The 18,188-nt window shown below is 33.8% G+C and overlaps 1 protein-coding gene across 4 annotated transcripts in view; it reads right to left on the reverse strand.

Moving 5' to 3' along the window:
* Positions 1 to 18,188, reverse strand: part of Als2 (Amyotrophic lateral sclerosis 2) — a 550,533-nt gene that overhangs the window by 224,200 nt on the left and 308,145 nt on the right. For all 4 annotated transcript variants that reach the window (XM_090415655.1, XM_090415656.1, XM_090415654.1 and 1 more), the window contains exon 15: positions 10,024 to 10,190. In XM_090415655.1, coding sequence (XP_090271781.1) covers positions 10,024 to 10,190 — 167 coding nt within the window. The remainder of the gene's footprint in view (positions 1 to 10,023; positions 10,191 to 18,188) is intronic.

Consider the following 18,188-nt stretch of genomic DNA (forward strand, 5'->3'; position numbering starts at 1 on the left):
ACAGTATTGCTTAACCAAAAGGATTACACAGGTAAGCTGAAAGCTCTATTGTTAGATTGGGCTACTTACCTCCCTATCGAGTACAATCCCGCCAACTCACAAATTAGAAAACTCCACAGGCTCCTTAAGAAGGTCACTTCTTGGCCTGTGGAAATCACTAACAAATTAAAACCATTTAACTCCATACCCCCACATATTTACTGAGTTATTACTGGGTTCTCATCACTTTCCTTAGTATCCCATAATGCAAAGAACATCTCCTTGTGGACATGTATAATGCTATGCATTATGGGAAGGGTCACTACCAAGACTGGTTTCACCCTTTATTGAGGTGAAAAAGTTTCTCATCATAGGTCTAAAGTAGTTAGTATAGGAGGTGCAAGAGAGGCTGATAGTATTAGGAGAAAAAAAAAAACAGATAGATAGCATGAGAGAGAGAGAGAAAAAGGCCTCAGCTCTTTTATATCGTCATATAGCCAAAGGCTATTAAGACTATCAGTTTTCCTTTTCACCAATCTCATATAGATGAACAACCAAAAAACCAATTGAAACTAAAGCACAAAGACCGATACCCAGGTGGTTAGCCCCATCTGCATTAACTGCCTTGAGTTGGCCTTCTCTGCCTGGGATTGCTCTCCAGTCACCCTTGCAATTGACTATAAGACTACATTAAATTAAGAGGATGTGTTAAATTGTGAATGAAGATATTTGGGAATTATAATACTAATATTCACATTTATAATAAAATATTTATTTATAATATTCACATTTAACATAATAGCCATAACTTAAGCAGGACTTGTAAATATCATTTGTTGTTAGTCTCTTGCTTATAAATTATTATTCATATAATTACTTTGAGTTTGTTTATTACTGTTTAATTATATAATTTTGGGATATGTTATTCTTTTGAATAGTGTTACTTCAAAGTAATAGTTAACTACAGCTTTAAGTGTGCCTATAGTGAATCCAATGTTTTGTAATTAGTAATGAAAGGACTCTGTATTAAAATGTCATTCAATTTATTTTATTTATTCCTGTGTTAATATTATAAGAAGCTGTGAATATATATTATAAGACTTTGTATTTATCATATTTAAATGTATTTTATGTGAACTATGGATTATTTTTTTATTTGTTATTTCTGAAAGAGAATGTAAATGTGTGGAATTCTGCTGATGTGATTTGATTGGTTACAGTCGGAGAACTGAGTTGTTTTTAGTTAGTGCGTGCTTAGAATGTGAACAGCTATGTATATGGAGAGAAGCCAGTAGGATGTAAGCTGAACTGGTTAGAACCGGATTTTGGGTGGGAAAGAATAAGCATATTTGATTGGAAAATGAAAGTAAAGGGAAGAAGCATTCAGGACAACAAGGAGTGAAGTAACTGGTGGCAGTAAGGGGATTGGGAAATGCCGCAAATAGATTAAGAAAGGCCCAGGATTAATAGGCGATTCGGAATATTTCTATGGAATTCTAATATTACGCCAAATTCCAAATGTTTTGAGGAAGAATAGTGCAAAGCTGAATTTAAAGCATAAAAGAAAATAAGGAATTAGTAAATTACTAAAAACGAATGCATCAAGACTTATATAACTCTGTGTCTATAAATTCAGTTATTATAGCGAAGATTTCTTTTGAATAGCGTTACTTCAACGTAATAGTTAACTACAGTTTTAAGTGTGCCTATAGTGAATCCAATGTGTAAAAGGTGTAACCCGGTAAGAGCAGTCCTTTTTATATTTCAGCGTGAAGAAATAAAAGTTAGCTCCACATGATATATCTTAACATTAACTGTGGCATTCTACTAAAAATAGCTGAAGTATTGGAGCTTTTAAGTGTTTCCCCCCCTTGAAATGATAACTGCCTCATGATTAAATTAAGTGTTTGTTGACTAAGAGTGAATTAGAGAATTCTACTTTAAGAATAATTATTGAAAAATTATAGAACATTGAACTGTGTGAACCATTTTCAATTATTCGGAAGAATATAAAATTGACAGCTGAATGTTTGATGTCTAATGTATTATGTTTGTTATGAGTATTTGAACTAAGTTGATGTATAAAAGAATTGAATTATCTCATTGAATAGAGACAAGTTGTAATAATAGTATTTAAGCGCTGAAGAATAAGATCTGTAAATTTTAACTTTAATCTTTAAACCAAACTGAGTAGCTACTAGTGTCTCAGAGATATTTTAAATATTGCTCAATTAGATTATCTTGCTTAGAAAATTATGCTTAAATGTAAATGTTTTATAACCCTGTATTAAATGTTTATTTTATTGAATTCAATTTGTTGTTTGCCTGATTTTTCTTCATTGCACCGCTCATAAAATTTATTTGAACCTTGCAGAAGCCTTATATGATATTAGTAACCTCGGCCAGTAAAAGAAGATTATATAAATGTAGTTGAAGGCTGATTCTTCTATTTCACTTAGACTAATCTGAATATAGGATAGCACAGTATAATAAAATTTCTCTATATTTGGATCAGTAATCAACCAACAATTAAAAAAAAAAAACCTGATAATTTAAATAACAATAACGTTCCAACAAAATGGCAGATTCAAAGCCAGGATGTATGATTCAACAGATGGAACTATTTAAAAAACCTCTCATAGCAAGAATAGAAAGAATTTTATCTCCCCCTGGTGAATATTGCACAATGTGGGTGGTCTACATCATCTAGTAATAAATTTGATATCTCCTAGAATGCTTCTTTCTAAATACAAAAAACGTCTGACTGAACAATAAAATTTCCACAATACAATATTATAAAGCATTTGGATGTCATATTGCTGGTTTTCAAATCCATGTTTTTTTCTAACCTTCCATAAATGATATTTTAATTCATTAATTATAAAAATCAAAATTCTCTTCCCATTGCTGACAAGTGGTGGGTATTGCAAAAAAAATAACCTGTTCTGTTGTAAATAGTGGGATGCCCAACACATTACATAATCAGTTCCAAATACACAGAGCAAGAGGGGGAGCTGTAGAATGCACATTCTACTGTTTCCAATTGGTAACGGATGTCACAGATTGGATCTCTGATGTTAAAGTACCTCCATTTGATGGCATTGACTGGAAGGCGACCATATGTAATTCTCCAAGCAAGATCCTTTCTGTTAGGGTACCCTTGGAACTTCATCAAGTTATGAACAAAATATTGTTGCCAGTACCCAACTGGGGAACTTTGCAGTGAAAGAGATTAAAGATTTCTTTATACCAAATTTCACTTTTTTTAATGGAAAGAATGTCAATTCTGGAGTGTTTTAGCAGTCTCAGAGTTAAGCACAGAGTGTCGTAGTATTCAGGAACAATCTCAATTTTTGTATCTTTATAATCATTAACTCCAAACAGGGGAAGATAAAAACTCAAGGTCTGCACATGTGTGATTATATTTTATGGATTTTTGAAGCTGTATTGCTTAAATAGCAGAATTTTAAGACTGGAAGTCTAAATCCTCTATGCTTTGTTGATAGTTGAAGAAATTCCTTTTTAACTTCTTGGTATCAGCTAGACCAAAAAAAATTGCAGAGGTTTACTATATAATTGCTTTTCTTCAGTTTCTGTAATGTCTATAATATTTATTATGTACAACTGAGCAGGAAATATTATGATTTTGAGTACTATGGCTTTAGAAGAAAAGGAGAACAGCCCTATTTTCCAGTCTTCTAACATTTCCAAGTTCTTGGACTGGTAATATTGGGTAAGTGGAGAAGGGAATTCCAAGTATAATGAGGGGGTTCTCTCTTTGGGATTAGTCCAAAAGGAATGCCTCCAAGATCCCACTTTCCACAAACTTTTAATTTTGTCTTGTCTGCATTAATAATTAATCCGTTGTTTTTGCTGAATCTCTTCAGTGGGAGCCAGTCCCAGAGGTGATACCAAGGTTGAAGAATGCAGAAGTCATATTTCCATATGCCAGTTGCCAAAAGGTGTGACACCTTATCATTAAATTACTGTGCATTAGAGAAAGATGTTGAAAGTTTTTTTCACTTGATTAGACTATAAATTATATATTTAGTTTAATCCTTTATCCAAGTGTGAGCAAACAAAGTTTACGACTGGACAGGACTGGAGCAAAGATGGACTGAGTTGGAAAGTGATGAGAACTCAGTCCACCTTTGCCACGAGTCCTGAAGATACTTCAGGCGCAAACTTTGTTTGCTCACACTTGGATAAAGGTTTAAACTAAATATATAATTTATAGTCTAATCAAGTCAAAAAACTTCCAACATATTTCTCTAATGCACACTAATTTAATGATAAGGTGTGACGCCTTTTATCAACTGGCATATGGAAATATGACTTCTGCATTACTTCAACCTTGGTATCACCTTTGGGTCTGGCTCTCACTGAAGAGACCTCAATAAAGGTCAAAACTGGTCTAGGTAGTGACCCGTCCCATAATTCATAGCATTATACACGTCCACAAGGCTTTGCATTATGGAATACTAAGGAAAGTGATGAGAAGTCAGTCCACCTTTGCCATGAGATGCCCAAGTCCTGAAAATATTTCAGGCGCAAACTTTGTTTGCTCACACTTGAATAAAGGATTAAACTTAATATATAATTTATATCAGAGCTTCTAGTGGTGTACTGATTTTAATCGATAATAAATAGAAAAACAGAATACATACGGAAGTACAATTTTGTAAATGATCTGATCATAACAGTTAAATTAAAAACAAATAGAAGCTACATCAATATCATAGGAGTATATGCCCCTGTAGGAAAGAGGATTCCAAACAGTTTTATAAGGAACTACAAAATTAGTTAAATAAATGTAATAAAAATGACTATTAACAGCAGGAGATCTTAATGCTAGAATTGGAGATAATCCAATCCCAAATAACACAGTAAAATAAGGAGAAATTTGCATGAATAACAATGGTCAAGAACTATTAGACTTTTATGCTTTCAATAATTTTAAAATAACCAATATTTTCTTTTCAAAAAAAGAATATAAATAAATATACTTGGAATGGCAGAGGAACAAGATCTATAACTCATTATATCATTACCAATAAGAAACTAGCTCCACGTGTGAGAGATGTACATGTTTACAGGGGAAGTAAAAATTTTTCCAATCATTACTTAGCAGTCTCTAAAATAGAAATACTAGCAAAATGGAGAAATGAAGTAAATATGAAAAAAAACAAGATATAGAACAAGTATACAAAATATATCTATTACAAGAAGAACGCATTAGAATGCTAGTTTAACAGATTACCTAAAACAATCCCAAATCTGTGAAGATACAGAAGAAGAATGGAAAACTTTAATAAAAACAATCCATAAAGCAGCCTCTAAAGTACTTGGAAAGAAAAATAAAATATTAAAAAGAAAAACATTAAAAATCTGGAACACAGATATAGAAAATGCAATAAAAGAAAAACAAATGGCATACAAATCATCCTTCAAAAAACATACACAAGAAACAGAAGAAATATGCAAAAACAAAAGAAATATAGCTAAAACCATAGCACAGAAAGCTCACTAAGATTTTTGGAATAGATTTATTAATAACATAGATACATGGAAGACAAGACATAGCCTACAAAATGTTAAGGAAATTAAACAATGAAGAAAGAGATAAAGCACAAATCAACATAATACAACATTATACGAATACGGATTAGACAGCATAAATACATAGTTTTGGAAGCATGATGGAGAATATTTACATCACAGATTCTTAAAATTAATAAATAACTGTTGGAGGAAATGTGAAGTCCCATCAGATTGGTTAAAAGCTGATATTATATCTATATTTAAGAAAGAAGACAGCGATAATTGTGGAAATTACAGAGGAATAAGATTATTAAATACAGGTGTTACAAATTTACAGTAAAATCCTGAATAAAAGACTTAGAAATATTGAAAACAATCTACTCTCAGAAGAACAAAATGGCTTCAGACATGGAAGATAATGTATGGACAATATTTGTGTGAAAACAAATGATTGAAAAAAAAATGAGAATTTAATTTGAAGAATCATATGGGATTTATAGATTAAAGAAAGCTTTTGATAAAATACTCAGAGAAAAACTATGAAATATAATGAAAAAACAAGGATATCCATTACATTTGGTACAAGCAATACAACGTTTATATAAAGATACAAAAATACAGTTATAGTTAGTTAATTAAATGATTATTATTAGACACCTCCAGGGAGTCCACAGACTCATCGAGGGAGAGTGTGCCAATAGCATCGAACAATTGGACCCCTTCCACCTACTAACCACACTCAAACTTTCTTAACTTTTTGCGAGCCATTAGTAGCAGAGGCTCTACCAATCGACAAACCTTTTGCCGGCATTAAAGAGATTGAAATAAATCAGGATATCAGACAGGGAGATGTAGCTTATCTCCAACTCTATTCAATATATATATATATATATATATATATATATATATATATATATATATACAGGGTGTTCGGGATAAATTTGACAGTTTCGTAAGGAAAAAGAAAATCTTCTTTGTATCTATTAAATTTAATGAATTGACAAAAAAACATTACAGGCAGAGTTAATTACAATACTATCAACAAGATTTACTCAAAATAACCACCATTAGCATCGATCACAGCTTCAATTCTGCTTCGGAACCTCGAACAAGCTGATGCTACAGTCTCCCTGGGAAGGGCCGCAAAAACTGTTTTAATTTTATCCATTAACTGGGCTTTTGTATTACTGGAAGTGCGATTGGTGTCTTTTTCAACTGCGCCCCATACAAAATAATCCATGGGGTTAAGGTCTGGGGAGTTTGGAGGCCAAACATTTGGACTGGTGAAGTCGTAGAAATTTTCAGACAACCATTTTTGACTTTTCCCAGAGGTGTGGCAAGGGGCCGAATCCTGCTGCCATACATACGGCCTACCATTGGCTACCCTTGTTATCCAGGGCTTGACTACAGTTAGCAACTCCACGAACAAAGCCCGAATTCCAATGCCAGGGTTCTTCAACACCTGTTCCTGCAGATTTGCGAGGAATTCTGCTGTACGAACGCAATCAGATCGTCTGCTAGGGATCTTTCTTCTTGCTACATCCTCGTAGTCACCATTGCAAGTCTCTAGTTCATGCCTGATTGTTTTTACTGTATTCAGGGAGTATTGGGCAGCAGTCGTAATATCCTTATTTTGATGGCGGGCACGAATCATCATGATACAAGTTATTCTCTTCCATGATTCAGGTGGGTTCCAGCTATCCATCCTTTCTGACATCTTGTATATGAATGAAGAAGGGTCCAAACTTTTAAATGAAGAGAAGTGTGTGTTAATACATGTAACTTACGGAAAAATATAATTAATTATAAATATGTCAAATTTATCCCAAACACCCTGTATATATATACCAGATTATGAAAATATGGAAAAAAAACAATAACACAAGGTATCCAGTTAGCCAGAAGAACTGTTATCAATACAATGCTGTATATAGATGAGATCAGATTATTATATTATAAGACAATGAAGATGACCTTCAAAAACCAGTTTATGAATTAAACAAAATAAGCTAACAATACAATTTAAAAATCTCACAAAAGAAAACAAAAGTCATGGCATTCAAAGGTCTAGATTATTGGTTCCCAAAGTGGGTGGTACCGCCCCCGTGGGCAGTTTGATTACTTAAGGGGGCGCTAAGAGGCAAGCAGGCAGCAGGGGGGGGGGCACTAAAGGTGTGCTGCAAAATGCTGAAATGTGCAATAATTAATTGCAGCTGTTTGATTATTATTATTGTTGTTTTCAAGACATTTTTTGTTGTTTTCCATGACTTCCAAGACATATACTGTTTCCAAGACATTTTTCAAGTTTTTTGTTGGTAATTTCTGAAGTGGTCCTTTTTTACCTTAATAGTATTGAGTGTGTTATAATGTATTTTCCCATATTCTTATTTACTGAACAAAAATGTGAAGCGTTTAGCTATGTAAGTGTTGTGTTACAGCTTGGCAAATTATAGGTTCTGTTATATTGTGAGGATATAAAGATAAAGATTATTATTTATAAAAACTGCTTTCAAATATGTATGTACGCTTATTTCTGCATGTTCCAGAATAGAAATGGCAAATGCAGATATGTCAAAGAAGAAATGTAGGCAGTATAGCTTTGAATACCTAAAATATGAATGCATACCAGCACCAATAAACCAGCAGCTGCCAATGTGCCAATTTGTGAAAGGGTCTTCTCAAATGAGGTCATGAAGCCTTCCAAAATAATTGAACATTTGAAGAATGTACATCCTGACAAGGCAAGTAGATCAAGGATTTATTTTCGTTGGAAGTTCCAGATTAGATAATAAATCCATTTTCTGATACTGAGGTAGTGGGAGCCATGGAGGAAAAACTAATTGAGCTGCAAAATGACTTTGAGCTGATGCCAAAATTTAAGAAATCTTACGAAGAGTTTTGGTTGTAGAAAGAGATCTCTGCTCTTTCTGCAAAGAGATTTCAAAGCCGAATAGAGAAACTACAGGAGTTTCGGCAGATCCAAGGGTAAGCAAACCTTTCATGACAGGAGCAACTCGTAGTAAAGATGGAGTAAGCTCTGATCACTATCCTTAGTATTTCCCATAATATAAAACACATCTCCTAGTGAACATGTATGATGTTATGCATGTCCACTAGGAGATGTCTTTTACATTATGGGAAATACTAAGGATAGTGATCAGTATTACTCCACTTTTACTACGAGTTGCTCCTGCCATGAAAGGTTTGCTTACGCTCTGATCTGCCGAAACTTTTATAGTTTCTATATTTGGTATGAAACTTTTGTAGTTTCACTGAAACTCTTGTAGTTTCTCTATTCGGCTTTGAAATAATGTTGGATTCAATATCCACTTAATTTGAATAAGACTCCAGATAACTCAACGTGGGGATTTAAGACTATTGCTAAGTTAGATTAAACCAGACATAGGAAAACTATGTCTCCATGAAGTCCATTACTCCATGAAGCCCATCCATCACATTAAGGATTTTCAAAACATTCAAGTCAATAGCTGCTATTGAATAGCCTTATAATACAATGTTTTATTAGATTTTAATGTAAAGTTGCTATTAAAGTTAAATGTTTTTTTTTTTTTGGATTTAAAATAAATTTAAATTATAAATTAATATTTGTTTTTAAAATGTTATTACCGTTCCTGTGGGTTGTGTGAATCGCTTTTCTGAATGTAGGGTGGATTCAGGTAAGACACGGGGGGGGCACTGACGATGAGTATATGGATTCAAGGGGACGGTGGCCCAAAAAAGTTTGGGAACCACTGGTCTAGGTCATGTTAGATCAAAAATAATTACAGAAAATAAAATAGCAGAACAGATGACAGTTTAATTATTTAGGCTGCACAATAACATATCTAATTTTTAGATGAAAAAATAAAGAAACTTCAGAAAATCTGTGGAACAATTAAAGGACACCGAATAAAAAAACAAGACAAGAAACTCAACTAAAATTTTACAAAGTAATGGCCGCTCCCACTCTATTATATGGTTCAGAAACATGGACGGTTAATAAAGAAAGATGAAAGTAAAATAGAAGCCTCAGAGATGAGATTTTTAACAGCAATAAAAGGATGCACAAAATTGGACCATACCAGAAATGAAGACATTAAAAAAGAACTAGATATTTATAACGTAAATGAAAAGATCAAGGAATATAGAGAGAAATGGAAAGTACATCTATTGTGGATGGAAAGATATCAGCTACCAAAATAAGTAGATAGATATAGACCAAAGGGAAGGAGAGAGAAAGGACAGTGGCAAGACCAGTGAAGCTGGAACTGGCAAATCCCTAATTCTTGAAGAGAAGATTTGAACTGAAAAATTATATTATAAATTAGTTTTCAGTTGAAGATGACAAATTAAAACTGCAGTAAATTCAATTTTTATTTGAATTATTCAGATTCGTTAATTTTTCAGTTTGTATTACCATCACAAATTGAAAATATCTTTTTGAAACACTCTATATATTCTATATGTTAAAGTTAAAATAGTAGAGATCTTTGTGTGCCAAACCTGAGAGAATATCATCCATGACTCCATAACCTTGACGTTTGTTATTAATCCACTCTCCTATAAACATACTTGCTGCAGATGACAAAAACTGTCCTAGTTTTAGAACACCATGACCATGACGCAACCCTTCTTTGAAACAACCTTTATATATATCACCATTGGGATACCTAAAGAGAAAATGGTTTACATATAATAAATAGCTTTGTTATTGACTTTACAAGAAAGGAATAATAGCAGTCAAATAAGCATTTTAATGCTTACTTTTTTTTTGGGGGGGGGGGATTAATGGCAAAAGGACAGCTCTAGTCATTTTGTACAAAAACATGTAATAAATAAGTAGCTTATGTAGGTCAAAGAACCATATGAAAAAGTCAAAATAATAATCATAAATGAAACATTATTTAAATTGTATACTATTTAATAAATATGTAACTCAGCACAAAATCAGTGTAGGAAAAACAAATGTGATGTGAAAGATCCATATAAAACAGATATAAAATGGAGATTAGCTATTTGATAGGTATCAGCAAATTGCATATGGAAGAGCAATATCCCAGAAGACGAAAGTCACTAGTGATGTGCCTCTCAGGGGGTCTGTTTTAGAGCCACTGCTGTTAAACTTGTATGTCAATGATATTGTGGCAGATTTGGATCAGTTGTTTGTAGATGATGTAAAGTTGGCACGAACTACGATGAGTAGAGAAAATGTTCTGTCCTTACAAGAAGACTTGAACAGATTGAGTGAATGGGTACAGGAGTGGGAATGCCCCCTTAAATGTTGTGAAATGTTAGGTTTTAAATTTTGGGAAACAAAGATGAGATGCAGAATTTATGCTTGGCAGGGATATATGAGAGGAGAAGGCTGGGAAGTTCTCATGAACACCTAGAACACAAAATGATATTAAAGCAACTGATATACGAGGATGGTCTGAAAAGTTCTCGGCCTAAAAATGAAAAAAAAAAAAAAAAAAAAAACGAATTTATTATTCCAAAATTATTTTTATTTTTCAACATAATCTCCCTTAAGACTAATACATTTATTCCAGCGATACTCCAGCGCCATTATCCTGCCCCTGTATTGGTTCTCAGTAAGATCTGCAAAATACCCCTATACAGCTGCAATCACCTCTTGATTTGAAGAAAAACGCTGACCTGTGAGGAAGAGTTTTAGTTTTGGGAAGAGATAGAAGTCAGAGGGAGCCAAATCTGGGGAATAGGGTGGATGTTCCAACAATTCATAGTGCAGATCCCTTAATTTGCCCCATTATTATTTCACTCTTTTCAAGATAATTAATAAATATATTCCCCAGTTATTATTTCACTCTTTTCAAGATAATTAATAAACAAAATGCCTTTCGCATCCCAAATCACCAATGCCATGACCTTTCCTGCTGATGGAACCGACTTTGTCTTCTTTGGAGCTGAACAACTGGCTTCTGTCCACTGTTTTGACTGCTGTTTGGATTCTAGTGTGTAATGGTGAATCCAAGTCTCATCCATAGTAATAAATCAATGCACAAAATCAGTTTTATTCTTGTTAAAACAGTCCAAGCACTGCTCAAAAATTTTCATGAGAGTGAGTTTTTGATCTGCTGTGAGCAAGCGCGGCACCCATCTTGGGCAAAGCTTTTTCATTCGCAATTCTTCATGCAAAATGAAATCCTACACGTTCTTTTGAAATGCCTATAGTCTCAGCAATTTCATGCACTTTGACTCGTTGATCATCCATTGCCATATCATGTACTTGTTCAATGATTTCTGATGTTGTTACACTTTTTGGATGTCCTTCACGTGGATCATCTTCAAGGCTGGTACGGTTACGTTTAAACTTGGCAGCCCATTTCTTAATTGTCGAAAATGAAGGAGAAGAGCGCCCATAAACTTTTATGAGCTTCGAATGAATTTCTTTTGGAGTTAAACCTTCTTTTACAAAGAATTTTATAACTGCACGATACTCAATTTTATCCATCTCAAGGGATACAGACAACATTTCTGCTTCAGACAGCTGTATAAAATACAAACTACTTGATAGAATGACTTGTAATTTCACATAAAGACAGATGTACCAACTTAGGGAAAAAAAAAAATTGCCGATAGTGTTGCCATCTATGATCAAGGCCGAGAACTTTTCAGATCACTCTCGTAACGACAAAAAAGACATACTGGTAGCAGAGTTATGAAGATAACTTATGTTCTTATATCCTCTTTGTTGTGGTTATATCAGTTGCTTTAAACACTGAGAACAAAAATGATATTATCAGAACTTTTCACACCCCCCATATCGTTGGAGGTAGAGGAAATAAGAGATCTTGGGGTGATGGTAGATAAGGATATCTGAAATTTAGAGGACCCACTGCCAAAATTGTGAGGACAAAACAAATTTTCGGAATGATTTTCGGAATGATGCAGAGGACACTGACTTGTAGAAATAAGGAGATTCTTGTTCAATTGTATATAAGGCCTAGATCAGACCACTGTGCACAGATTTGGTCATGTGGTTTTCAAAAGGGCAAAGACATTTTGGAAAGGGTTCAGAGCTGATTGATTAAGGTAGTTTCTGATCTCTGGAATGTTGAATATGACGAAAGGTTGGGAAGATGCAATTTAAAGAGTCTAGTGGATAGGAGGAAGAGGACTTATATGATGGAGAAGTACAAGTTGGTAATGGGTTGTTATAGGAGGATTTTCATAAAACAATGGGAGATCAGGGAAGAAAAAGAGGTCATCCCTGGAAGCTGTATAGGGAGGGTGTGAATAAGGGAGTGAGAAGCAGGTTTTTTGCATGCAGAGTTGTGAATGATTGAAAAGCCTTGCCTGAGAGTGTGGTGTCTACAGAGAATCTGAATGTTTAAGGCAATGTATGATGAGCTGTGTGTATATGACAAAGGGACCTTCTAGATGAGTCTTTGAATCCATGGGGTCTTGGGATAATAATAATGAAAATGAATATGAAACTCATTAAGCATGCATGAAACTGAGAATTTTTAAAAGTAGTATTTACAATAACTTAGACTAATCTTCTTTTTCGTCTACTCTTCAAGAATTGGCATTTGTTTATTCTAGCTTCACCGGTCTTTCCATCTTGCAGCTGGTCTTCCTTCCTTCCCCTTTGTTCTATATTTATCCACCTCTTCTGGTAGCTGATACCTTTCCATCCTAAAAAGATGCTCTTTCCAATTCTCTCGATATTTCTGGTTCTTTTCATTTACATTATAAATATCTTGCCCTCTTCTGATGTTTTAATATGGTTTAAATTTTGCGCATTCTTTAATTGCTCTTAAAAATCTAATTTCTGCAGCTTGTATTTTACTTTCATCATTTTTTTTTAAGAGTCCATGTTTCTGAATGATATAATATAATAAAGTGGGAGGGGCTATTACTTTATAAAATTTCACTCGAGTTTCTGATCTTTCTTTTTTCTTGTGAAAGCATTAAATTGTATTCTTGGCTTATTTTGTTTAATTCATAAACTGATTTTTGAAGGCCATCTTCACTGTGTGTTTATAAGAGTTCTTCTGGCCAACTGGATACCATGTTTTATTCTTGTTTTCCATATTTTAATAATCTGATGAATATATATATTGAATAAAGCTACATCCCTGTCTAATACCTTGATTAATTTCAATCTCTTCTGTTAATTTATTACCTTATTTTTTTTTTTTTTGTATCTTTATATACACTTTGTATAGCTTGTATCAAATGAAATGGATACCCTTGTTTTTTCATTATATTCCATAATTTTTCTCTGTGTATTTTATCAAAAGTTTTCTAATAATCTATAAAGATCAGAGGAGTCTCTAAATTAAATTCTTATCTTTTATCGATAATTTGTTTTAACAGATAAATATTATCTATACACAATCTTTCATGTCTGAAACCATTTTGTTCTTCTGAGATCAGATTTGTTTGCAATATTTCCAAGTCTTTTATTCAGGATTTTATAGTAAATTTTGTAACCTGTATTTAATAGACTGATTCCATTGTAATTTTCACAACCATCTTTATCTCCTTTCTTAAATATAGATATAACCTTAGCTTTTGACCAATCTGATGGAATCTCAACTTTTTTTCAAAAGTTATTTATTTTAAAAATTTATGATGTAAATATTCTCCACCACATTATTATTACGTAACACCTCCAAGGAGTCCAAAGACTTATCGAGGGAGGGCACCTACCCTACAATTCTCCATTCGAACCGCAACTGCCATCATCATCTATACCACCACCACTAGTATTTTCACAGACAAACATCCATACCCATGGTGGAATTTGAACTTGCAGCCTTTTGGCTGGAGAGTGGATATGCTAACACTCAGCAAACCAGGCTAGCATTTCCAAAGCTCTGTATTTATGCATTTAATCTAGTTAATTTTCTATTTTTGATACCTTTATTGCTTCTTTTAGCTCTTCCAAATTTTATTGGTTCCATATCAGTACTGATTTCTTCATTATTATTTTCTGTTAAATTTGGGTCATACCATAGATTCTTATAATGTTCTATCCATTGTTTCTCTTGTATTATGTTGATTTATGTTGTATCACTTTCTTCATTGTTTAATTTCCTTAATATTTTGTAGGCTGTCTTGTCTTCCATGTATCTATGTTATTAATAAATCTGTTCCAAGAATATTGGTGAGCTTCAGGTTTTAGCTATATTTCTTTTGTTTTTGTATATTTCTTCTGTTTTCTTTGTATGTTTTTGAAGGAATGGTTTGTACACCATTTGTTTTTCTATATTGAGATTAAAAGAATGTAAATTGTGAAGCCTTGTGAATAGGAGGGGGATATGATCGAGACACAATCTACTTAAGGGTTGTTATCAGGTTGACATAGAAGAGATTTTTCATAGAATGTGAGAGGGGGTGAGGGTAGAACAGGAGACCATCACTGGAAACTATATAAGAAGGGTATGAGCATAGAAGTGATAAGGTTCTTTGCATGGAGAGGGATTGTGAGTGGAATGCATTGCCTGAGTGTGTTGTGAATGTAGATACATTGAATCAGTTTAAGGCATGGTTGGATGAGTCTCTGATTCCATGGAAGTCGGATAATAATAGTAAAACTGTGTTCCAAATTTTAAATTTTTTTCTTTTTAATATTTCAATTTTCTTTCTAAGTACTTCAGACACTGCTTTATGAATTGTCTTTATCAAAATTAGCATTCTTCTTCTATATATTAATTGATTTCAGCTTCTTTTAGGTAATTTGTGAATCGTGTTTGATATAGCATTCTAATGCTTTCCTCTTGTAATAGGTAATATACTTTGTATACTTTCTATTTCTTGCTTTTTTCTTATTTACTTACTTTCTCCATTTTGTTAGTATTTCTATTTTAGAAAGTACTAAGTAATAATAATCTGAAAAAATTTTAGTTCCTCTGTAAACATGTACATCTCTTACATGTGGAGCTAGTTTCTGATTAGTAATGATATAATCAATTATAGATCTTGTTCCTTTGCCATTCTAAATATATTTGTTTATATTCTTTTTTTGAAAAAAAAAAATGTTATTTTAAAATTAAAAATACAGAAATCAAATAGTTCTTGACCATTGTTATTCATTCAAATTTTTCCAAATTTTCCTAGGACATTTAGGATTGAATTATTTCCAACTCTAGCATTAAGTTCTCCTGCAATTAATATATAGTCATTTTTAATATATTTAACTGTTTTTGTAATTCCTCAAAAAATTGTTCAGAGTCCTTTTTTTTACCTTCTTCAGGGTCATATATTCCGATGATATGTAAGTAGCTTCTATTTGTTTTTAATTTAACTGTTATAATTGAATGATTTACAAAATTGTACTTAGGGTTGTTATCAGGTTAACATAGAAGAGATTTTTCATAGAATGTGAGAGGGGTGAGGGTAGAACAGGAGGCCATCACTGGAAACTATATAAGAAGGGTATGGGCATAGAAGTGAGAAGGTTGTTTGCTTGGGTATGTGAGAAGGTTCTTTGCATTCGAACCCGCAGCCTTTTGGCTAGAGAGCTAAAAGGCTGCGGGTTCGAATCCGCTGTGTTTGCGATTGTCTGTGAAAATACTGGTGGTGGGCAATAGATGCTGTCGGTGTGGTTGCGGTTAGTTGTAATTGGTGGATTGAGTGGTGCTGATGGAGAGTTGTAGATTAGGAGCCCTCCCTCGATGAGACTGAACTCCCTGGAGGTGCCATGTAATAATAATAATAAAATGGTTAGTGTACTAGAAGTTGCGACACGTTTCTCCACTTTACTATTATAACATAGTAACACCATATATATGTAGTTCATTAAATTTCTTTTTTGTTTCTGTTTTCACAGCTATATTAATATTTTCTGTTTTTAGTTGTTTTGCTAATTCTAATTCCTTTGTTGATATACATTGTATATTATACATGGCTACTTTTAAAATGTCAGAAATTCCTAATCGTTTACTTTTATTCTTTCTTGGTCATTTTCCATTGTTGTGGTCTAATGAATTTTCCAGTAAAAGCATCCAAGTTGTAGAAATTTTTCTAATTAGACTAACAGGTGGTAAAGATTATAATTCTGTAAAAACTAAAAATACAGATGGATAGTCAATGAGTCAGATAAAACCTGCCTAATCTGTAGGGCTCAGACAGGTCATAAAAGTGGCTAAATAATGACTGCACTCATTGGCAAAACAAGGACAGTGAATAAATTATGCGAGATGGATAGCACAGAGTCACAAAACTCACACACAGGTTTGTCATCACCCGTCAGTATGAAGGAGTGTGTAACATGATTATGACCAAGCAAGAACAACTCTTCCTCTGTATAAACGCTGTGTAAGCTAGACTTCCAGAATTTAATTTCAGGTTTAATTCAGTAGAGCTTATTATTAGTCTCTGTGTTCTGAGAGAAATGCCACCAGGAAATTTATCTGGTAGTCTCCCAGTGATTTCTGTATGGTACAGGTAGATGGTGGAAGTTTGAGAAACAAGCTGACCTCACTGCAGTATCTGCAGCCTCATTTTCTTTAATCCCAGCATGGCTAAAAATCCCACAGAAGCATATGTGAAGGTATAGCTAACATAACTGAAAGAGGTGTTGAATTCCAGAGAGAGTACTGGATGTTGCTGTACTTTGTGAGCCTGAATATATTATGCACCTTTGGTAGCAACAGAATCTGATGTATCATAGTTCAAACTCTTTTGCATATAGCTCAGCTGTAAAGTTGGTACATTCTAGTGAGATTTGTGTGGATATAATGTGGTTTGGAAAGATAGCAGATCTCACTAGGTCCTATGATTTTGAGCAGTCTGTGTAGACAGGCAGAAAATCAGAGCATTTCTATGCATGATGGCGAATAGGGTCTAGTCATTGCAGTGTACTCTCCCTAGTAGAAGCACAGACTTGGAACCCGTAATCAAGTTCTGATCTTATCAATGTCCTGTACAAACAAAGCAAAGAATATCTGTCAACACCCCCAATGGGTGTGAAGATAGAACACACAGAATGTTCATCGTTTTATAGCACTTGCCTCGTAATTGTTGAGGGAGGAAACTGAGTTTGTTGTCGAATATGAGTCCCAAGAATTTGGCTTCTAATGCAACTGGAATCAGTGAATGTCATAGTCAGAAGTTGTCTACAGCTATTTATAGAACTTGTAAGAGAGCTTTTATTCACAAACTAAAGAGTTTTATGGCAGTCTGTTGAGTGTATAGATTCTTGTATTGTGGCTGAAAGAAAGTTGGATACATGAGATGCTCTAGCAAGAATTTCATTTAGATATGTATAACAGAGATAGCTAATGGTGTCAAAGTGACAGAGGTGGTTCATTTGCCTCGATGTATAGATTACGAATATGTGACGTGAAATGCTCTAGTTGCAATTCTGATGGCTTGCGGTGAATAAGGTCTAACCATCACAGTGTATTCTTTCTGACAGAAGCACAAACTTGGGACATGCAATCGAGATTTGATCTTATCAATGCTCTGTATAAACAAAGCATAGCATAGCAGATGAAGATAGGATGCATAGAATGTTCAATGATTTATGGAGCTTGCCTTGTAGATAGCATACCTTAGGGGGGACGAAGTTTACTGTCAAATATCAGTCCCATGAACTTGGCTTCTAATTCAACTGGGTTTAGTAGCTGTCCTAGTCAGAGTTCTGGGTCAGGAGGAAGACCACTTCTGCAGCCAAAGTGCCCACAATTTGTCTT

The sequence above is a fragment of the Typopeltis vanoorti genome, chromosome 3 (assembly GCF_054136105.1).
Source record: "Typopeltis vanoorti isolate ZY-2024b chromosome 3, IOZ_Tvanoo_1.0, whole genome shotgun sequence".
Lineage (NCBI taxonomy): Eukaryota > Metazoa > Arthropoda > Arachnida > Uropygi > Thelyphonidae > Typopeltis > Typopeltis vanoorti.